Raw genomic sequence first — 17,489 nt, forward strand, 5'->3', positions numbered from 1 at the left:
CTTGTCAAATTTCCTATAAATAATAGCCTTTTGTGGGTTTTGTAAAACATACACCAATTAAAATAAAATTTTTTGGAGAAAGTGGTTTTTTTAGAAAATTTATTTTTCTTAATTTATTAATTTATATACGAAGTTTTAAAAAAATAGAAAAAATGAATAAATTATTTACACTATAAAAACAAAATCGCTGCCTGATAATAATATTTGAGGAAAAAGAAAAAAAAAGGGAAATTACCAAAAATAGGTTAAAAAAAGAGATTTAAATGAATTTTGGGACAAGTTTTCAAAAGAAAGACTTTTAGGACAATTTAGGTGTTAATGGACAAAAATGCCCTTCATTAAATTTCTATCGCTCTCTATTGATTTTTCGCCTACCCACGTTCGCTTTCCCTTCTCTTTCGCATAGAACACCTGAAGTAAAAAAAAACATCTCCTTTCGTTGGCTTTTGAAATTTCCCGCTCTGCTCTTCGAAGATACTCCGACTGTTCGTCTGTCGTCGATCCTCCAGTGCATTTCGTCGCTTCTCCTTTTCGAACCTAAGAATCAACTTTGAGCGTGTTCTCTTATTTCAGTGAGTTTTATCTGTAACCCATTTTCAATATATTTGCTGGAATTTGTTCCTTTTTCTTCCGGCTTCAATCATGACATCGACTTCGACATCGACCGACGGACCCTTGTACAAGATTAATTCTTCCCATCATTTTTATTCCCTAGTAAGTTGTTTGTCTTATTTGGAAAAGACAACACATAATATTAAGGCCAAACTCAAACCCGATCAATTAGCCTTATTTAGAAAAACAAAGTTTGGGCACTTTTTGGACCTAAATATTGTCTTTAATGGGCCACTCATCCACTACTTACTGTTAAGGGAGGTGGAAGATGAAGGAAAGGATTCTATAAGTTTCTTACTAGGGGGCGTTGTTTGTACTTTCGGTAGGAGAGAGTTTAACATCATAACTGGACTATGGGGTCCTAAAGAGGACTATATTCGGTTGGTTGGGAATAGTCGACTGTTGGAGAAGTTTTTCAAAGACAAGGAGTGTGTTTATGTTAGCGACTTAGAGGATATATTTTTGGAATACGAGGGTGATGACGATGATATTGTGAAATTAGCTTTAGTCTACTTTATAGAGATATCTTTGTTGGGAAAAGATAGGCGAACCAAAGTGGACATTGGTTTTTTCAAGATTGCTAATGATTGGAATACATTTAATAATTATGATTGGGGTCGGATTGTTTTTGTACGCACGCTAAGTGCCTTGAAAAGAGCCTTGGACAAGCAATATACCAAGGGAAAGAAGAAATAAACACAGACAAAAAAATATACTATCAATGGATTTCAGCATGCATTACAGGTATGTGACTTCTTACTTCTTACTTCAAAACTTTAAAACGATCGTTTAGTTATTTTAAACGATAGTTTAGTTGTTTTAAACGATAGTTTAGTTGTTTTAAACGATCGTTTAGTTGTTTTAAACGATCGTTTAGTTGTTTTAAACGATCGTTTAGTTGTTGTTTTAACGATCGTTTAGTTATGTTAAACGATCGTATAGTTGTTTTTTTAACGATCGTTTAGTTATGTTAAATGATCGTATAGTTGTTTTCAAACGATTGCATAACCACTTGTTTATATATCTATATATATCTTGTGGCACTTCCTAAACTTGTTTGTCAAATGTCGAATAGGTTTGGGCATATGAGTCTATACCAACCATCATTGGATGTGGTGTAGATAAAGTAAACGATCATGCCATACCACGAATGCTGAGGTGGGTGTGCCAACAATCACCAAAGTCCCAAACTATAAGCCAGGTGTTTGACTCGCCAATGGTAAGTAGCAAGCAATAGTAACTTACTTAAGGATCGCATGATTTTGTGCTTATTTCTTTGTCCTAAATACATTTGCCTTTTTCTATTTGCAGTTTATAATTAAGGCGGTCATTGAGATGACACCTGAAGAGGAGCAGTTGAAAATTGCTTCAGGTGAACTTTTTGAAAACTTCCGCTTATCTACCATTATTCAGTCGAAGAATGGTGGTTCAAAAAGAGTAAGAGAAGTTGTTAATGATGAAGATGACTTCAAAAAGAGTAAGAAACAGAAGTCCAATATTAAGATGAAAAAGGCTATTCGAAATCTCCAAGATCGAGTAGCGGTTGTTGAAGGGCAACTTAATAGTATAAAATCAGATATTGACGAATTGAAGGGCATGATGTCAACCATATTGAAGCACATTGGACTTCAAAGAAAGGTTAGGAATGAAACTGTTAAGTGTATTGACGTTAGTTGTTTCATATTTGGTAATTACTCATACGTTAAGTTGCATGTTCTCGCTAATTCATTTTGAGGTTCCATAGGGTGACGAAGGGGACCACAAGGTGTCCGAAGGCTTAGTAGATCATACATTAGAAAGTAAAGAAGTGGATAATGCTAAGACCGAAGATGTTGACACAGGCGGTACCCCTAATTGGTTGAGGATGCCAAAGGAGGATGAACACATTGAAGTTAAAAAGAAGGTTTTGTTCCATGTTCTTGCTAATATTGATGTTTAATTTCTATCATTATCCACACTAATGCATTATGAGCTTCCATAGGGCGACGAAGATGTGTTGGAGAAGAAGGTTGATATTGGTTTAGAGGAGCCAATAGATGTCGTTGACGATGAGGACGTCACAGAGATAGAACCATTTCTCACTCAACGACCACACGTTCGGCCCGCCCGTAGGAAGCGTGCAAGTGTTTACCTATCAACCCCATTCACAACTCTACCTAAACGGTCTGTGACATCAACCACCAGCACCTCTCAGTATGAAGCAATTGTTTATGATCCTATGCACAAAATACTTGACGTCCATTTAGATAGACTTCGAGCTTGGATTACAGACAAGCGTACAGACGATGAGCTGCGTGAAACCTTTCATGGGAAAAAATCGAAGGCTTTTTTCAGAGACTTGTTTATGTGTCGCCGGTGGTTGGCGGATGAGGTATGGGATTATCTTATCATTTATGCAATTATAATTTTTTCATTGTTATGGTTCTATACATTTACTGCTTACTTTTGTTTCTATTAACATTTGGATGCACTTTTTCTTTTCATTCACTTGAAGATTAAGGCAGCCGGGATACCTTCTTCTCAGAACTTCACAACTGCAGACACAATCTTTATGGTTTGGAATCGTCGCGTTACTTTATGTATGTATTTGCGTTTGATATTTGTCTTTCGGTCTGATATTTGCGTTTGTATGTTTTTCTTTGCAGCGCATTTTAGTTTCGAAGTGGCCTCTATACAAAGAATGTATTAAAGAGAATCGCCCATTTGACTGGGATGAAGAGTATAGGTTGGTTGACTATATTGTCGAGTTAAAAGAGGACTTCCAAGATCCTTGGGCAAGTGTTGATTACGTTTACTCTCCATTCAATGTCCATGGCAACCATTGGGTTCTATTATGCTTGGATTTGGTAAGTTGTCAAGTGAAGGTATGGGATTCGCTTCCGTCACTTACAACTGCCGAAGAGATGACAAACATATTACTGCCCATTCGACAGTTGGTGCCAAAGTTGTTAGATAGTACTGGCTTCTTTGATAGGAGAGGTAGATCATCGACATACAAGGAACCTTGGCCAGTTGTCATTGTTGACTCAATTCCACTTCAACGAAATAATAGTGATTGTGGCATATTCACAATTAAGTATTTTGAGTACATAGCTGCTGGTGTTGGTTTAGATACATTATGTCAAGAAAACATGTCATACTTTAGAAAACAATTAGCATTTCAATTATGGACCAACACTCCTATGTATTGAAATATTTACATAAATCACAAGTATCAATTGGCTGTTCGATTATTGTCTATGTTGCATTTCAATTAGTATCAATTGACATTTCAATTAGTAGTATCGATTATTCTCTATGTTGCAAAACTATTTGTAGCTAAACGATCGCTTAATTTTTTTATGATTTTAAGAAGATCGTTTAGACTTTACCAAACGATCGTTTAGACTTTACTAAACGATCGCTTAATATTTTGACGTTTATTAAGAAGATCGTTTAGACATCGTTTATTAAGAAGATCGTTTATACTTTACCAAACGATCGTTTATACTTTACCAAACGATCGTTTAGACTTTACTAAACGATCGCTTAATATTTTGACGTTTATTAAGAAGATCGTTTAGACATCGTTTATTAAGAAGATCGTTTATACATATGTACGCGATGAGTATTTCTCTACACTAATATTTTGTGATATGTATCTAAACGAATACAAATATTAACTCAAATATTCTTTCTCAATTTTGGCCGCGTTTAATTGAAAATATCACAAAGTATTTATTTTATAACAAAGTTTAAAATTATAATATGTTATTCTCTCTATAAAAATTACATAAAAAAATTATATAAACGAATACAAATATTAACTCAAAAGTACAAAAACGAAATATATATTTTTTTATTTAGCAAAAGTATTTATTGGCCCAAAGTTCCAGCACGTATTGTTGTATAAACAGTTTCATGTTTGGCACAGTTAGACAACCAAGATCACTAGCAGTTACAAGGCATTCAACAAATTTAGCACAGAAAATTACACAATCCAATGAACGCCCTTTCTGTAATGTGGCCTTCGATCTGCGCATTGGCCAAGGGCCATATGTGAAATGATCTGAATGGAGGTTGACTCCAATTGCAATCGTGAGTGAGGGGATGCATCGTGCAGGCATTTGAAGAGCTTCATCAACAAGTTTCTGCTCAACATAATTTGGCATTGAGTCGAACACGTAGATCCTGCATTTTCTCATATCAGCTGCAATAGCCAACCAATGTTCTTTTATGTTGATGCAGGTAATCACGTAGTTGACATCTCCCCACCCTGGTATGTGGTTGTAATCACCAACAGCAGTGTTGAAATAGTATTCCACATCTTTTTCTGTCCATATAGTTAGGTGTGCTGTTCGGTCTGTCCATTCAGCTTTCGTATTATCTGGTGTCACCAGATGAGTATCGAAAATATGGTTCCAAACAATGCAGTCTGGTTTATTGATTCCAAGCTTCAAGAACAAGTCAAAAAATTTAGTCAGAATATAATGATGCAGTTTAACTTCTATACAAAAAAAATTAAAGAATAACAACTTACTAGAAACGAGGAATGTAATATTCTAAAAGAACGCTTGCAATGGTGCTTGAGATGCAACATTTTATTCTGCAAGTGGGATAATAGCAAATCCAATATCTACAAAGAAAAAATAAACGATCGTTTAGTGAATGAAAGGAGAGTATAAGCGATCGCTTAAGAAATGTACATGTGATCGTTTACTTAGTAAGCGATCGTGTAATATTAACTTAACAAACGTTTAGTTAATAGAAGCGATCGTTTAGTTAATATAAGCGATCGTTTGAGAAGAATACTTATGTCTCCATGTACCCATGTGTTTTCTTCAAGCTGTCTGAAAAAGTCTTTCTTTCTGGTTGTGGAGACTACTTTCCTTTGTTCATGGGTTGTTTTTCTTGATCTTTTCCATTGTAAGTATTCCTTCCATAATTTTGGATCCACTTTCCACATCGGATTATATGTATCTACTTCTCTGATTTCCACATCTGGGACAGGTGTTGTAGATTCTGATATGATCTGAGTAGATGTTGTGGGTGGATTACCTTGTTCATCTTCATCTTGCACCTCTTTATTTGCTATTTTACATAGCTTTCTTCTCTTTATTGGTTTTTCTTGTTCATCTTTATCAGGCACAGTTACTGGTTCTTTTTCAACCAAAGTAACTGCTTCATCATTTTTTTTAATCTCAACCTGTTTTTTTGTTGTTTCCTGCAATGTAATCGTATTAAACAAGTAACAAACTATTCATTCAAGCGACTACAAATTTGTTGTGTATACATACCAGTTGAGATTCTTCATTTACAATTTGTACAGTTTGATCCAATGGAGCCAATTCACAAAGTGCAAGAGGTTGGCTCACAAATGGAAGGGTAGTAATCATTTGTGGCAGGTCTGTTTCTTTCTGAATTTGATGACTTAGACTATCCGATATATCTCTTATAGTCATTAGCAAGTCTGCATCCCTACCGTCTATGCTTATATCATTACCACATTCCTCTTGATGTTCCCTAAACAAAATGAGAAAAAACATGAGAATAAGAAAAAAAATACAATTGTTAGGTATTTATAAACTAGTAAACAATGAATGAAATGTTAACCTTTGGGTTTCCTCTTGATGTTCAGTATGTTGTTCTTCAGTAGGTTGTTGTTCAGTATGTTGTTCTTAAACAACATACTCATTGTCATTCTGATCAGTATGATCATTCCCTTGATTTTCAGTTTGATTCTAATAAACAAATAAAAACGAACATAAAATTAAAAAAATAATGTATTGTTAAACCATCGTGTATATAAAAGTAAACGATCGCGTAACTTTGATAAACGATCGTCTATCAAAGTTAAACGATTGAGTAACTTTGATAAACGATCGTCTATCAAAGTTATACGATCGTGTAACTAATGTATTATGAAAACAAATTTTACCTGGACCAATCTCTCCAGTATCTGCTTCATTTCATACAGCTCCAATGACTGCTTTGTGATTGTGTCATCCATCCTACAGACTATAGAAGTCAGTGTGGATAAATCCTTACGAACTTCTTTTATTTCCTTCTTCAGTTTCTTGTAGGATTTTGAATGACTTTGTTCTTCTTTGTCATTGGAATTCTTTGATCTGAAATGTTTCTTCTTGGTGATTGGATGCATTTCAGACTCGTCAGCCACTGTTTGACTTTGTTCTCTTTGGGGTGACAGTTGTTCTCTTTGTGGAGATGAGTCCGATTGCTCCAATGATTTGTTGTTCATTGCTCCAATGGATTCATCGTCCTCCATTTGCATGTTATCATCCCCTCGAATTCGATTCTCCATGAAAGCCTTCTCTTGGGTTGACATCTTCAGTTTAGGTTGAACAACAGTCTGCAATGTAATTGTATTAAACGATCGTGTAATTATATTAAACGATGACTGACAAGTTTTACTTACATTTTTGTTGTCGAATATGTTCTTCTGCAGCATTTTGTAAGATGGAGCTTGTGTACAATTCCATCTCAATATCCTAGGGATTAATCCCTTACTGTTTCTTGTGGCCAGGTGCTCATTTGCAGTTGAGAGTACTTCATAAGCGTACACCTACAACATTTAAACAAATATGTTAAACTTTGATGTTCAATTGGCATTTACTTAAAGTGTATGAACAAATAAAAATCACCTGAAAAGCAAGCACATAGCCTTTGATGTTGTAGTATGACACTGCTTTGAAACTTCTTGTCTTCTTCAGCTCGTATGCTTCTTTTTTTCCTTGGAGACTTGTCTTTAAACTGTTGAGCAGACGAGTGTAGAAGAAAGTTGACCAATCGAAGCTTTTAAATGCTTCTTCATCATCAACTCTTCCCAAAATATCCATGTCAAACTGTGTTTTCTTATCCTTCCCGACCATCACAGTTTCTATAAAGACGGCCAAGGCGACCTTCACAGCATCATCATCATTTGTAAACTCATAATTCTTGAAAATTTCCTCAATTTCCAAGCATGTTATTAGTTTCTTATTTTCTGATCCGAATAGAAGACTTTGTAGGCGCTTGCTATCGCAATCTTTCTCCAATGGATTGTTTGTTGGCCACAATCCAGTTATGATGTTGAATTCCTTTTGGGTAAAACGGACGTTCTTCCCTAAAACTGAGAAACAGATTCCATCTACGTTACCGTCTTCAGGTATCTGCCTCAGCAAGAAATGATGGATCAACTGGCTGTTGAAGACCATGTTCACATTGAGAAATGGACCAAAAATTGTTTTTTCGAACATTTGCAGCTGGTCCTTGGTCAGTTTATCCTTAATAAGACTGCCGATCTTGTGCACTTGGCATGACACAGTGGCAGGGAAATACTTGTCGCTAGGTACAACCATCCTGAAATGATAGTTAATCGAAAAGTAATAAATTTAACAATCTGGAGAACTATATTGAAGACAGAAGTCGAATCCGAAACCCTAAACGCTTCACAATAATAATTTAAGAATACAATGATAGTTTTTGAAGACAGAAGTCGAAACTTTTGAAATATAAAGAAAGGAAAAGTGTAACGTTATAGTAGGAAAAGTTCGGGAAAATACCTTTTGACGTTGACGAAAAATATGGACTGAGACAAAAATGGTCTGAGAGAACAATGGACTGAGAGAAAACGAAGGTGAGTGATCAGTGCGGTTGTGTATTGCGTAGTGACGAAAAACGAACGAAGAAGGCGGAACGTATATATCGGTTGTTTTTACCAAAGGGGCAATATTGTAAATTCGCGTACTTTTTTTGAAATGTTGAATCGCGGTTGTAAACAATTCGCGGGTGTCTTTCGTTGTTTTAAAAGATCGTTTAGTTTTTGTAAACGATCGTTTAGTTTTTGTAAATGATCGTTTAGTTTTTTATAATCGATCGTTTAGTTAATTTCAAACGATCGATTGGTTGTTTTAAACGATCGTTTAGTTTTGTTTGACCAATCGTTTAGTTTTGTTTAACTGATCGTTTAGTTTTTTTTCAAACGATCGTTTGGTTGTTTTTACACGATGTTTTGCTTGTTTTTAATCGATCGTTTAGTTTTGTTTAACCTATCGTTTAGTTGTTTTCAAACGATCATTTGGTTGTTGTTAACCGATCATTTAGTTATTTTTAAGCGATCATTTAGATATTTTTAAACGAACATTTAGTTATTTTTAAACGATCCTAAAACCAGTTTTTGTGTTCTTAAATGAATAAGTCAATTATTATTTTCGTCTTCTTCATCCATCTGGAAGCACAGAAAGTAAGAATGTTGGGACAAATCATTAAGAAAACACATCATTAACAAACATTCATTAATTAGTGTAATACTTAGTACATTGGTAGAGAAATTTCTAATCTTGTATGCTCGACTTGTCGGTATATGAAATTGGATTGGTACACGTTAATCTGTTGTGACCTATTTGTTTACACCGACCACACTTATGCAATTTTGGAGCTTCACCAACATTTGGAATCCTCTTTTTCTTCGGTCGACCAACTCTTTTGACTACTTTTGGAGGTAAAATAGTCATATGTACGTAGTTTTCGCTTGTCTTCCAATCTGACTGATTCCCAACTGGGTAGACGGCCTCCGCATATGCAGCCAACAAACATTTATTAGTGTAATAATTAGCACATAAACTATAAACATTTATATTACGATCCCGTGCTGCAGCAATGGCATGTGAGCATGGTAGTTGCTCAGCTTGAAACTCCTTGCAAGTGCATTCTTTAGTCTGAAGGTTTACGACCTCCTCCTTATCTAAATCTTTGGCATGAAATTGGTAACAGTCAATTGGGTTGACCTTCATTGTCAAAGCTCCTTCTTGTTTCTTTTGAATAACTAAATCTGCCCATTTGGTCAATGTAGACGTCACTTTAATGCCTACTTCTCGACGCTCCCAAAACCAACGTTGTAGCAAAGCTCGAACATTTTCAAGGAATGAAGCAATAGGCAAATCTCTAGGTTCTTTCAGTATAGAATTCATGGACTCTGCTATATTTGTTGTCATCATGTTATACCGTCTTCCTAGGCAGTGAACACGAGACCACCGTGCTATTCCAACATCATTTAAATATTTCCCTGAACCATTAGGAAATGCAAGAAGATGTCTCCACGCTTCTACAAACGTTGATTCACGATATGTTCTCGATGCATTATAAAACAAAGTAGCAACCGTGTCATTCTTATATTTATCATGCAAATTTTGACTCAAATGTTGGACACAAAGGCCGTGGAATGCAGAGGGGAAAACTGATGAAATACCCTTGGCGAAGCATGTTTTCCGATCTGTCACAAAGCCTAGATTAGGCACCTCCCCTATTGCACCTTTCAATTTTTCTAAGAACCACTGTATTGAGTCATCTGTTTCTCTATCAACTACTTCAAAGGCTAGAGGATAGATCTGATTGTTACCATCTAAACAAACGGCCACTATCAACTGACCCCGATATTTGTTCTTAAGAAATGTTCCGTCCATGACTATGACCGGTCTAATGCAATTTAAGAATCCTCTAACACATGCACCAACAGCCATAAAAAGATATTTAAAGAAACGATCATCTTCGAGTTCCATGTGAAATATTGTACCTGGATTTGTAAATTTGAGTGCTTCACCATATCTACGCAAAAGATTATATGACTCTTCAGGAGACCCTCGCACTCGTTCATATGCATTTTCTCTGGCACGCCATGCTTTCTCATAACTCATATTTATGCCATAGTCTTACCTCATGTCTTCTATGATATCACGTGGTTTGTATATGCGACCGGATCCCTTGAATTTGGACTTTATTAATTCTCCAACAACCCAAGATTTTGTTTGCCTATGGTCACGATTCAAAAACTCAAGAGAACATGAATGAACTTTCACATACTTTTTAATCTTGAATATATTTGAATCCTTCAGTCTAACCGCTCGCAATCTCCAACCACACTTGTTGTCGATGCATCTAACGAAAAGAACCTCTTTTGTAGACTTTTTTACTACAAACTGAAATTTTTTTTTCATTGTCAACACACTTAATCTCATTGACAAATCTCTCTTGCAAAAAAAGATTTGTCCTACATCCAACTCTTCACTTGTAGAGCTTTCTTCCGACCAGCCACTTCCTTTTGTCTTCAACTTCCGACTAGAGGAGCTGTAGTCAACTTTACCTTTTCCTTTGCAATCTTTTGTAGAAGCATCTCTTTGTTCTGGGATGTCAAACAATTCATTGTACATCTCAACTGACTCCCATGTAAAAGTATCATCTTTTGAATGATATGACTCATATGATTCCCATATAGCCGAATTGGTCCCTATCATGTTATCACACAAGCCAACCTGAACTTCACCAATATCAACTTCATTCTCATCTAATGTATCCATTCCAATTGGAGGATGAGGGTTTAAATTTTGAACTTGGTTGCTCCTAGATACTGAATTGTAATCTTTGTTTAACACTTTCATGCTTCGATTGCTTGTAGGCTCAAAAGATACGTATAGGGGGACCTCCAATGGATTTTCACTAAGAATATAAAACTTTAAATCACGGTCATTGCTTAACTCAAATGGAGGAGCTTCCTTTTCCCCTTTGATCTCATATATACATCTTATCTTTATGTCGAACTTTGTAGGGTCAACTTCTGCAAGGTCATATAGTTCAGACTGTAAATCTTTGTATGTTATTTCTTTAGGGACAACAATGCCTTTTAACACTCCTCCTTCATATTTTCTTCGTCCCTCATCCCATTCACCACCGTGACGCACTAAAATCCGAACATGTGTCATCCTTAAACTACCTTAAGTAGTTTTGTATCTTAAAAAATTGATTTGAGCTTAAGAACCTACAAGATGCGTGCAAGATGTAAAGAACTAAAAAAAATAACTGCAAGATGTGTGCGGGCCTAAGAGAGTTACTAAACATGCAAAGAATAGATCTACATGGATTAGGAGGTGTACCAATTTGATTTTGAAATAAATAGTGGAAGTTTGGAACGTGCGAGATACGTGCGAGATAAAGCATGAGGGCCTAAGAGAGTTACTAAACATGCAAAGAATAGCTCTAAATGGATTAGGAGGTGTACCAAGTTGATTTTGAAATAAATAGTGAAAGTTTGGAACGTGCGAGATACGTGCGAGATGTGTGCGAGATACGTGCGAGATAAAGCATGAGGGCCTAAGAGAGTTACTAAACATGCAAAGAATAGCTCTAAATAGATTAGGAGGTGTACCAAGTTGATTTTGAAATAAATAGTGAAAGTTTGGAACGTGCGAGATACGTGCGAGATAGGTGCGAGATAAAAAAAACGTGCGAGATAAAAAAAAAACCTTCATTCCTTCTATTCCTATTGCTTACTCCTCCTCTATTTGATCCAACTAAATCCTCATCCTCTAGTTCAATTCATTTTTCACTACCCATTGAACTTTCTAAGAACCTAAAACCAAACTTTGACTAAACTAATTTACGGCAAATAAGTCCAATTCCAAAAACCAGACAATTACGGATGAAAATAGCACCAAATACCCCAACCAAACATTTACTTACAGCAGATAAATTGAAAATCGGTTAGACATGAAACTCACCCAAATAAGAGAAAACGCTCGAAGTTAATTGAATGGTCCGAATAGAAGCGACGAAATGCACTGGACAACGAACGACGAAGGGCAAGCGACAAAGGGCAAACGACGATGGGCAAGCGACGATGACCGGAGTAGGTTCAGGTGTTCTACGCGAAAGAAAAGAGAAGGGAAAGGGAACTATACGCGAAAGAGAAGGAATCGATCGTGGAGAGAAGGGAAAGCAAACGTGGAAGAGGGAAAGGAAATGAAGGGCATTTTTGTCAATTCACACCCAAATTGTCCTAAAAGTCTTTCTTTTGAACACTTGTCCTAAAATTCATTTCAATCTCTTTTTTTAACCTATTTTTGGCAATTTCCCAAAAAAAAAAAATGTGTTTGTAACTTTGTATTTTCAATCGCGAAGGTGGCGCGTACTCGGTTGAGAAAAGATTGGATTCTGCGGAATTTGGGAGATCATTTCTCTCTCTTTTCCATTTTCCTTCAATAATCATCTTAACAAATTCTCCAAATTCCTAAAAACCCTTTGGATTCTCCAACATTCCTTCTGTTTCCTCATCTTCTTCACTCACCATTACTCCGCTCTTCTTCACTCACCATTACTCCGCTCTTCTTCACTCACCATTACTCCACTCTTAACAAATTCTCCAAATTCCTAAAAACCCTTTGGATTCTCCAACATTTCTTCTGTTTCCTCATCTTCTTCACTCACCATTACTCCGCTCTTCTTCACTCACCATTACTCCACTCTTCTCCAACAATCAACAGCAATGGCGGACACCTTGAACGACGACGACTGCGTTCAAGAGTTGATCACCCAACAGCGTTCTGAACTCCTTTCCGCCAAAACCCTTTTCTCCGATCTCGATTACGCCTTCCAACTTCAACTCCAGGAGGCAATGGATGCCTCTCTTACTTCTATACCCTCCATCGAGTCATCTTCCTCACTTAACACCGCCGACCCTGTCTTGGATTCTGAAGAAACTAGCGGTTTAGACTTGGCTACCACTCTTATGCTCGAGGACATTGCAAGGTTTGCAATGGAGTTCAAGGACCGGGAGCACTGTCAGACTGAAATGAGGAAAATGAAGGAGGAGCTTGATCGTCGGATTCACGACCAGAAGTTTGCGGAATATATTCGGAGTGTTCCTGAGAATGAGTGGAGGGAGTATGGGGATAATTATGAGAAGCCGTATGGTGAAAGTTCATCGTCTTCTTCTTCTTCTTCTTCGTGGAATGTGGATTCTGAATGTTTTAGGGTGTATTCGAAGGGGTTGATTAGTGAAGAGAGGATTAGAGATACGGTGGTTAGGGTTGCTGGGATTGGGATTGCGGTTTGTGATCCTAAGGATAATCTGTTGTTTGAGAAGATGAGTCCTATAGAATCTATGGTGGAAGGTAAAGAAACCAGCAATGAATGCGCTGAACTTGAAGCGCTGGTTGAAGGTCTCAATGTTGCTCTTATTTTAGGCTTGAAAAGTATCACTTTTTTCTGTGCTGATTACATGCTCTACCAGTATGTAAGTTGCTACAATTGTTCATTCATCCCTCCTTTTAATGTCTATATATTATTCTGTGGTTAGAGTCTAAGAAGCACGGATATATACATTTTTAGAAAATTCAAGTAAATGGGCTGATCCATTTATATGGTTAAAAAATTAGTTTGAGGTATTTCACAATAAAATTTGTTATTATTGTCGTATATGCCGACTTTTTGTCTATCATCTTCCTCATTTGTTGTGCATTAGGTGTGTGATCCATGTCTAATAAGTGTTGGTTTGTGCTTCTTAGGTTAGAGTTGCGTTGATTTATTTTCTTTGAATATAGTTCTCTGTTGGAAATCATTTAAGAGTGTTTGGGTATGAGAGTTTATTTGATTTAAAATTCTCTGAGGAGATGTTTTTTTGTAAACAGGAATGGTCTTTGAGAACATTAAGCAAATATTACTGTGAAGGCTGACAAGTCATACACCCAATTGAAGAGCCTTTGAGCATAAAAATATGGCTACTGAAAGTTATTGTCCTATCTTAAGCCATCCTTGCCACCTACTTAGATTTGACATAATACTTCAAGTTAACTTGACAACCAATAGTAGGTAGGTGGAGTGTGCGAACAGGACACTCTCGGATATAAAAGATAAAAAAAAACGAACTCAGGGGGGTACTTAGATTAGTTCTTAAATAAAGGCTCTGTTTAGAAGCCATAATAACCGTACAATCTGCAAGTTCTAATGTGCCTAATAAACTAATGAGGTGGGTGGTATTGGTTTCTTACCAAAAAAACAATTTAATGAACATATAATAATATTATCAAGGCTGGTATGAACTTTTATCTGCTTCGTCATGATCTCCATTGTCCTTAGTGGTTGGCTGAATATATGACCGAGACTAGTAGTTTGAAGTCTTATGTTAGATTAATGTTTATATCCCATTTATTAATATATGAATTGCCAGCTTTTTCAATAAATCCTTATTGACAAAAAAATTTACATAAGTGTCTTTTTGTTTTCCTTTGAGTGATGTATCTTTGTTGACATCAAATGATCGTATTATTGTTGTAATTTGATTGGATTGAGTGCATTGCAAACTCTAGCACTCAGTAATATTTGTCTCCCTTCTGGCTTTCCATATCCGGTATGAGAAAGGGATATAATAAAAAGTTATAATATGATATCCTAATCCATGCTCTGTGGTTACAGCTTACAGGTAGGGTGCCACCAGCGACAAGCTCCACGGCAAAATTGGTTAATGAGGTGGTTGTTCTTCAGGGAAAATTTACGTACTGTAACCCATCTCTCGTGACACGTAATGATATCAAGTTTGCTTTTAAACTTGCAAGAGAGGCTATAGTTTCTCAAATCACCTGGCCTGCAGAAGCTGACAATGGAAATTGCTTGAAGGAAACTTGCACAATTTGCTTTGAAGATGTTAGTGTGGATCAGATGTTCTCGGTTGATGGTTGTTTGCACAGATACTGCTTTTCTTGTATGAAACAGCATGTAGAAGTAAAGTTGCTGAACGGGAATGGGATGCAGGCAAACTGTCCATATCAGGGTTGTACGTCGGAAGTTAATATTGAAAGCTGCGGAAAGTTCTTGGAACCTAAGGTGTTTGAGATTATGAGCCAAAGAATTAAGGAAGCTTCTGTGCCTATTCAAGAGAAAGTTTATTGCCCCTATTCCAGGTGCTCAGCATTAATGTCCAAAACAGAGCTGTTAAGATATACTGAGGCTTCGTATATTAATGCGGAACGAACCGGGGCAAGGAAGTGCATGAAATGTAATCAGTTTTTCTGTATAAATTGCAAGGTCGCATGGCATTACAACCTGACTTGCTACGACTACAGAAATTTGAATCCCAATCTCCATCCAGATGAGCAAATGCTGAAGTCTCTTGCAACAAGGAAACTTTGGCGCCAATGCATTGTGTGTAACAATATGGTTGAATTGGCGGAAGGCTGCTATCACATCACCTGCAGGTGCACTATTTAGCTTTATCTATCTCGCTTTCTCCATTTGTTCCTGGATGAACTGCAAATTGAGCAAAAAATTATAACAGTTAACTGCAATACTTCTACAGCACCCAATAAACATTAATGCAATTCACAAACTTCTACATGCTTATAGGTTGAGTTAGGGTAACAGTATCTGAAATAAAGAGTGCATCTGAAATAAAGAGTTCTAAGATTAATTATGAAATGGATACTGAAAAATACCCCTCAAAGTTGGTTAGCTGCACTCTTAATTTGTTGGATATTGATTTGTCTTGTCAAAGAAAACAATAATAATTGACATTTGATTTGTTGAGGTCAGGATAGTTTTAGAGAGAATTTTATCCTAGTTCTATAATTGCGCTGTGATATTGCTGCAAGTTTCTTCTGTTCATTGGAGTTTTCTTTCTCTCCTTTCTTAAATGTTAATGGTTTCTGTTAATTCGCAGATGTGGATATGAGTTTTGCTATACATGTGGAGCCCCCTGGAAAAATAAGAAACCTACATGTAAGTGTCCGATATGGGACGAGCGGAACATCATACATCGAAGATGAGCCTAGCTTTTTATGTGAGAATTAGGGGGATACCTGCCCCTTTTCTTCTCCTCTTCTGTTTCTTTGCACACTTTTGTAAGGTAGCAAAGATGGTAGGGTATTTTGTGCAGTTGTCTAGATGGTGACATACTGAAGTTAGATCACACAGCTTTAAACGTCTCTTTTTCTATCTTGCAAGACAGCCTTAGTCAGTTTGGAACTGATGGAAGAATACAAGTACAGATAGCAAGTTTCTTTTTCATCACTTCTAGGTCTGACATGAAGAGTTACTCGTGTACAGTTTTCTTAGTCCACAAATTTCTTTTGTGGTTAGAAAAATAGGTGTTTAATGACTTGGAACTTTGGAACTTTCGTGTTGTCTAATGCATTAGAACAGAACGACGATGCTTTTGTTATTCTTCTTAAACTTGTTTCAAGATTGTTTGTACGTGGATGTGACTTGTCCAAAACCTCTTGCATCTTTCGAGAACATGACCCACAACTTTCTAAAAAAAAAAAAAACACTTCTCTTTTGGGAAAATCATGGCCAAGATAGCAGCAGTTCAAAAGCTTGGTTGTGGTGTTAAAGAGAATTTTGAAAACAATATTCTTGTGAAATGTTCTCACTATAATTTCTTGTTTAATTCGTTTTCATTGAGAATGAAAAAAAAAAAGGAAAGAAAGAAAGATAGGATTTGTTGGCAGTATGGCTCATTACATCAATCTATTTGTATTTTTAGATTTTGATTTTATTGGTTTCTTTTTTTCCTGTTTATTTTTGGTTTTCTAACAAGTTTAAAGAGATGGTCTTGTTCAACAACTCAGCCTCACTCAAGTTAGTGAATCAAACTCTCCTTTTGAAAGTGCATGTATTTTGTTCGTTTGGATTTCATTATTAAAAAAAATATTTTTTTAAAAGATTCACTTTTGTTTAAATTATTTTGATTATTTTTAAAAATAATTTTGATTATTTTGACGTTAGACATTCAATTTTATATAAAATGATTTATTTTTTAAACTAAATTTTTAAAAATGTATTCTAGATATACTCTAAGTATGTCGGTTAAAATAAAGAAAAGGAAGTTGGTGGATTGGCTTTTGGAAAGAAAATGCGAGTGGCATCAGAAGAAAGATTAAAGAAATTAACTTTTGATTTTCTAACAGCTCCTCACTTTGGCAATCATAAGACGAGGTTTGAAAGTAAGTCTTATAAGTATTTTGAGAAATTATTATTTTTCAAAAAAAAAATGTTTTTCTCTTAAAACTAGGGTTTATTTTTATAAATATAACAAAACAACTAAATATTTATAGTTAAAGTTGTAAAATATTTTC

The 17,489-nt window shown here is 35.9% G+C and overlaps 2 protein-coding genes across 2 annotated transcripts; one reads left to right on the forward strand and one right to left on the reverse strand.

Moving 5' to 3' along the window:
- Positions 1-3,826: 3,826 nt before the first annotated feature.
- On the reverse strand, positions 3,827-6,068 carry LOC127144413 (uncharacterized). The gene is made up of 3 exons (XM_051080319.1): positions 5,889-6,068; positions 5,404-5,815; positions 3,827-3,849 (listed from the first exon to the last, which is right to left on the reverse strand). The coding sequence occupies exons 1-3, from the start codon at positions 6,051-6,053 to the stop codon at positions 3,827-3,829; spliced, it is 600 nt and encodes a 199-aa protein (XP_050936276.1). The 5' UTR covers positions 6,054-6,068.
- A 6,498-nt stretch (positions 6,069-12,566) lies between these two features.
- LOC103501665 (E3 ubiquitin-protein ligase RSL1-like) lies at positions 12,567-16,584 on the forward strand. Its single transcript, XM_008465313.3, has 3 exons — positions 12,567-13,654; positions 14,833-15,611; positions 16,073-16,584. The coding sequence occupies exons 1-3, from the start codon at positions 12,905-12,907 to the stop codon at positions 16,176-16,178; spliced, it is 1,635 nt and encodes a 544-aa protein (XP_008463535.2). The 5' UTR covers positions 12,567-12,904; the 3' UTR covers positions 16,179-16,584.
- The last annotated feature ends 905 nt before the right edge of the window (positions 16,585-17,489 follow it).

This window comes from Cucumis melo, chromosome 12 (genome assembly GCF_025177605.1).
Source record: "Cucumis melo cultivar AY chromosome 12, USDA_Cmelo_AY_1.0, whole genome shotgun sequence".
In the NCBI taxonomy this organism is placed as follows: domain Eukaryota; kingdom Viridiplantae; phylum Streptophyta; class Magnoliopsida; order Cucurbitales; family Cucurbitaceae; genus Cucumis; species Cucumis melo.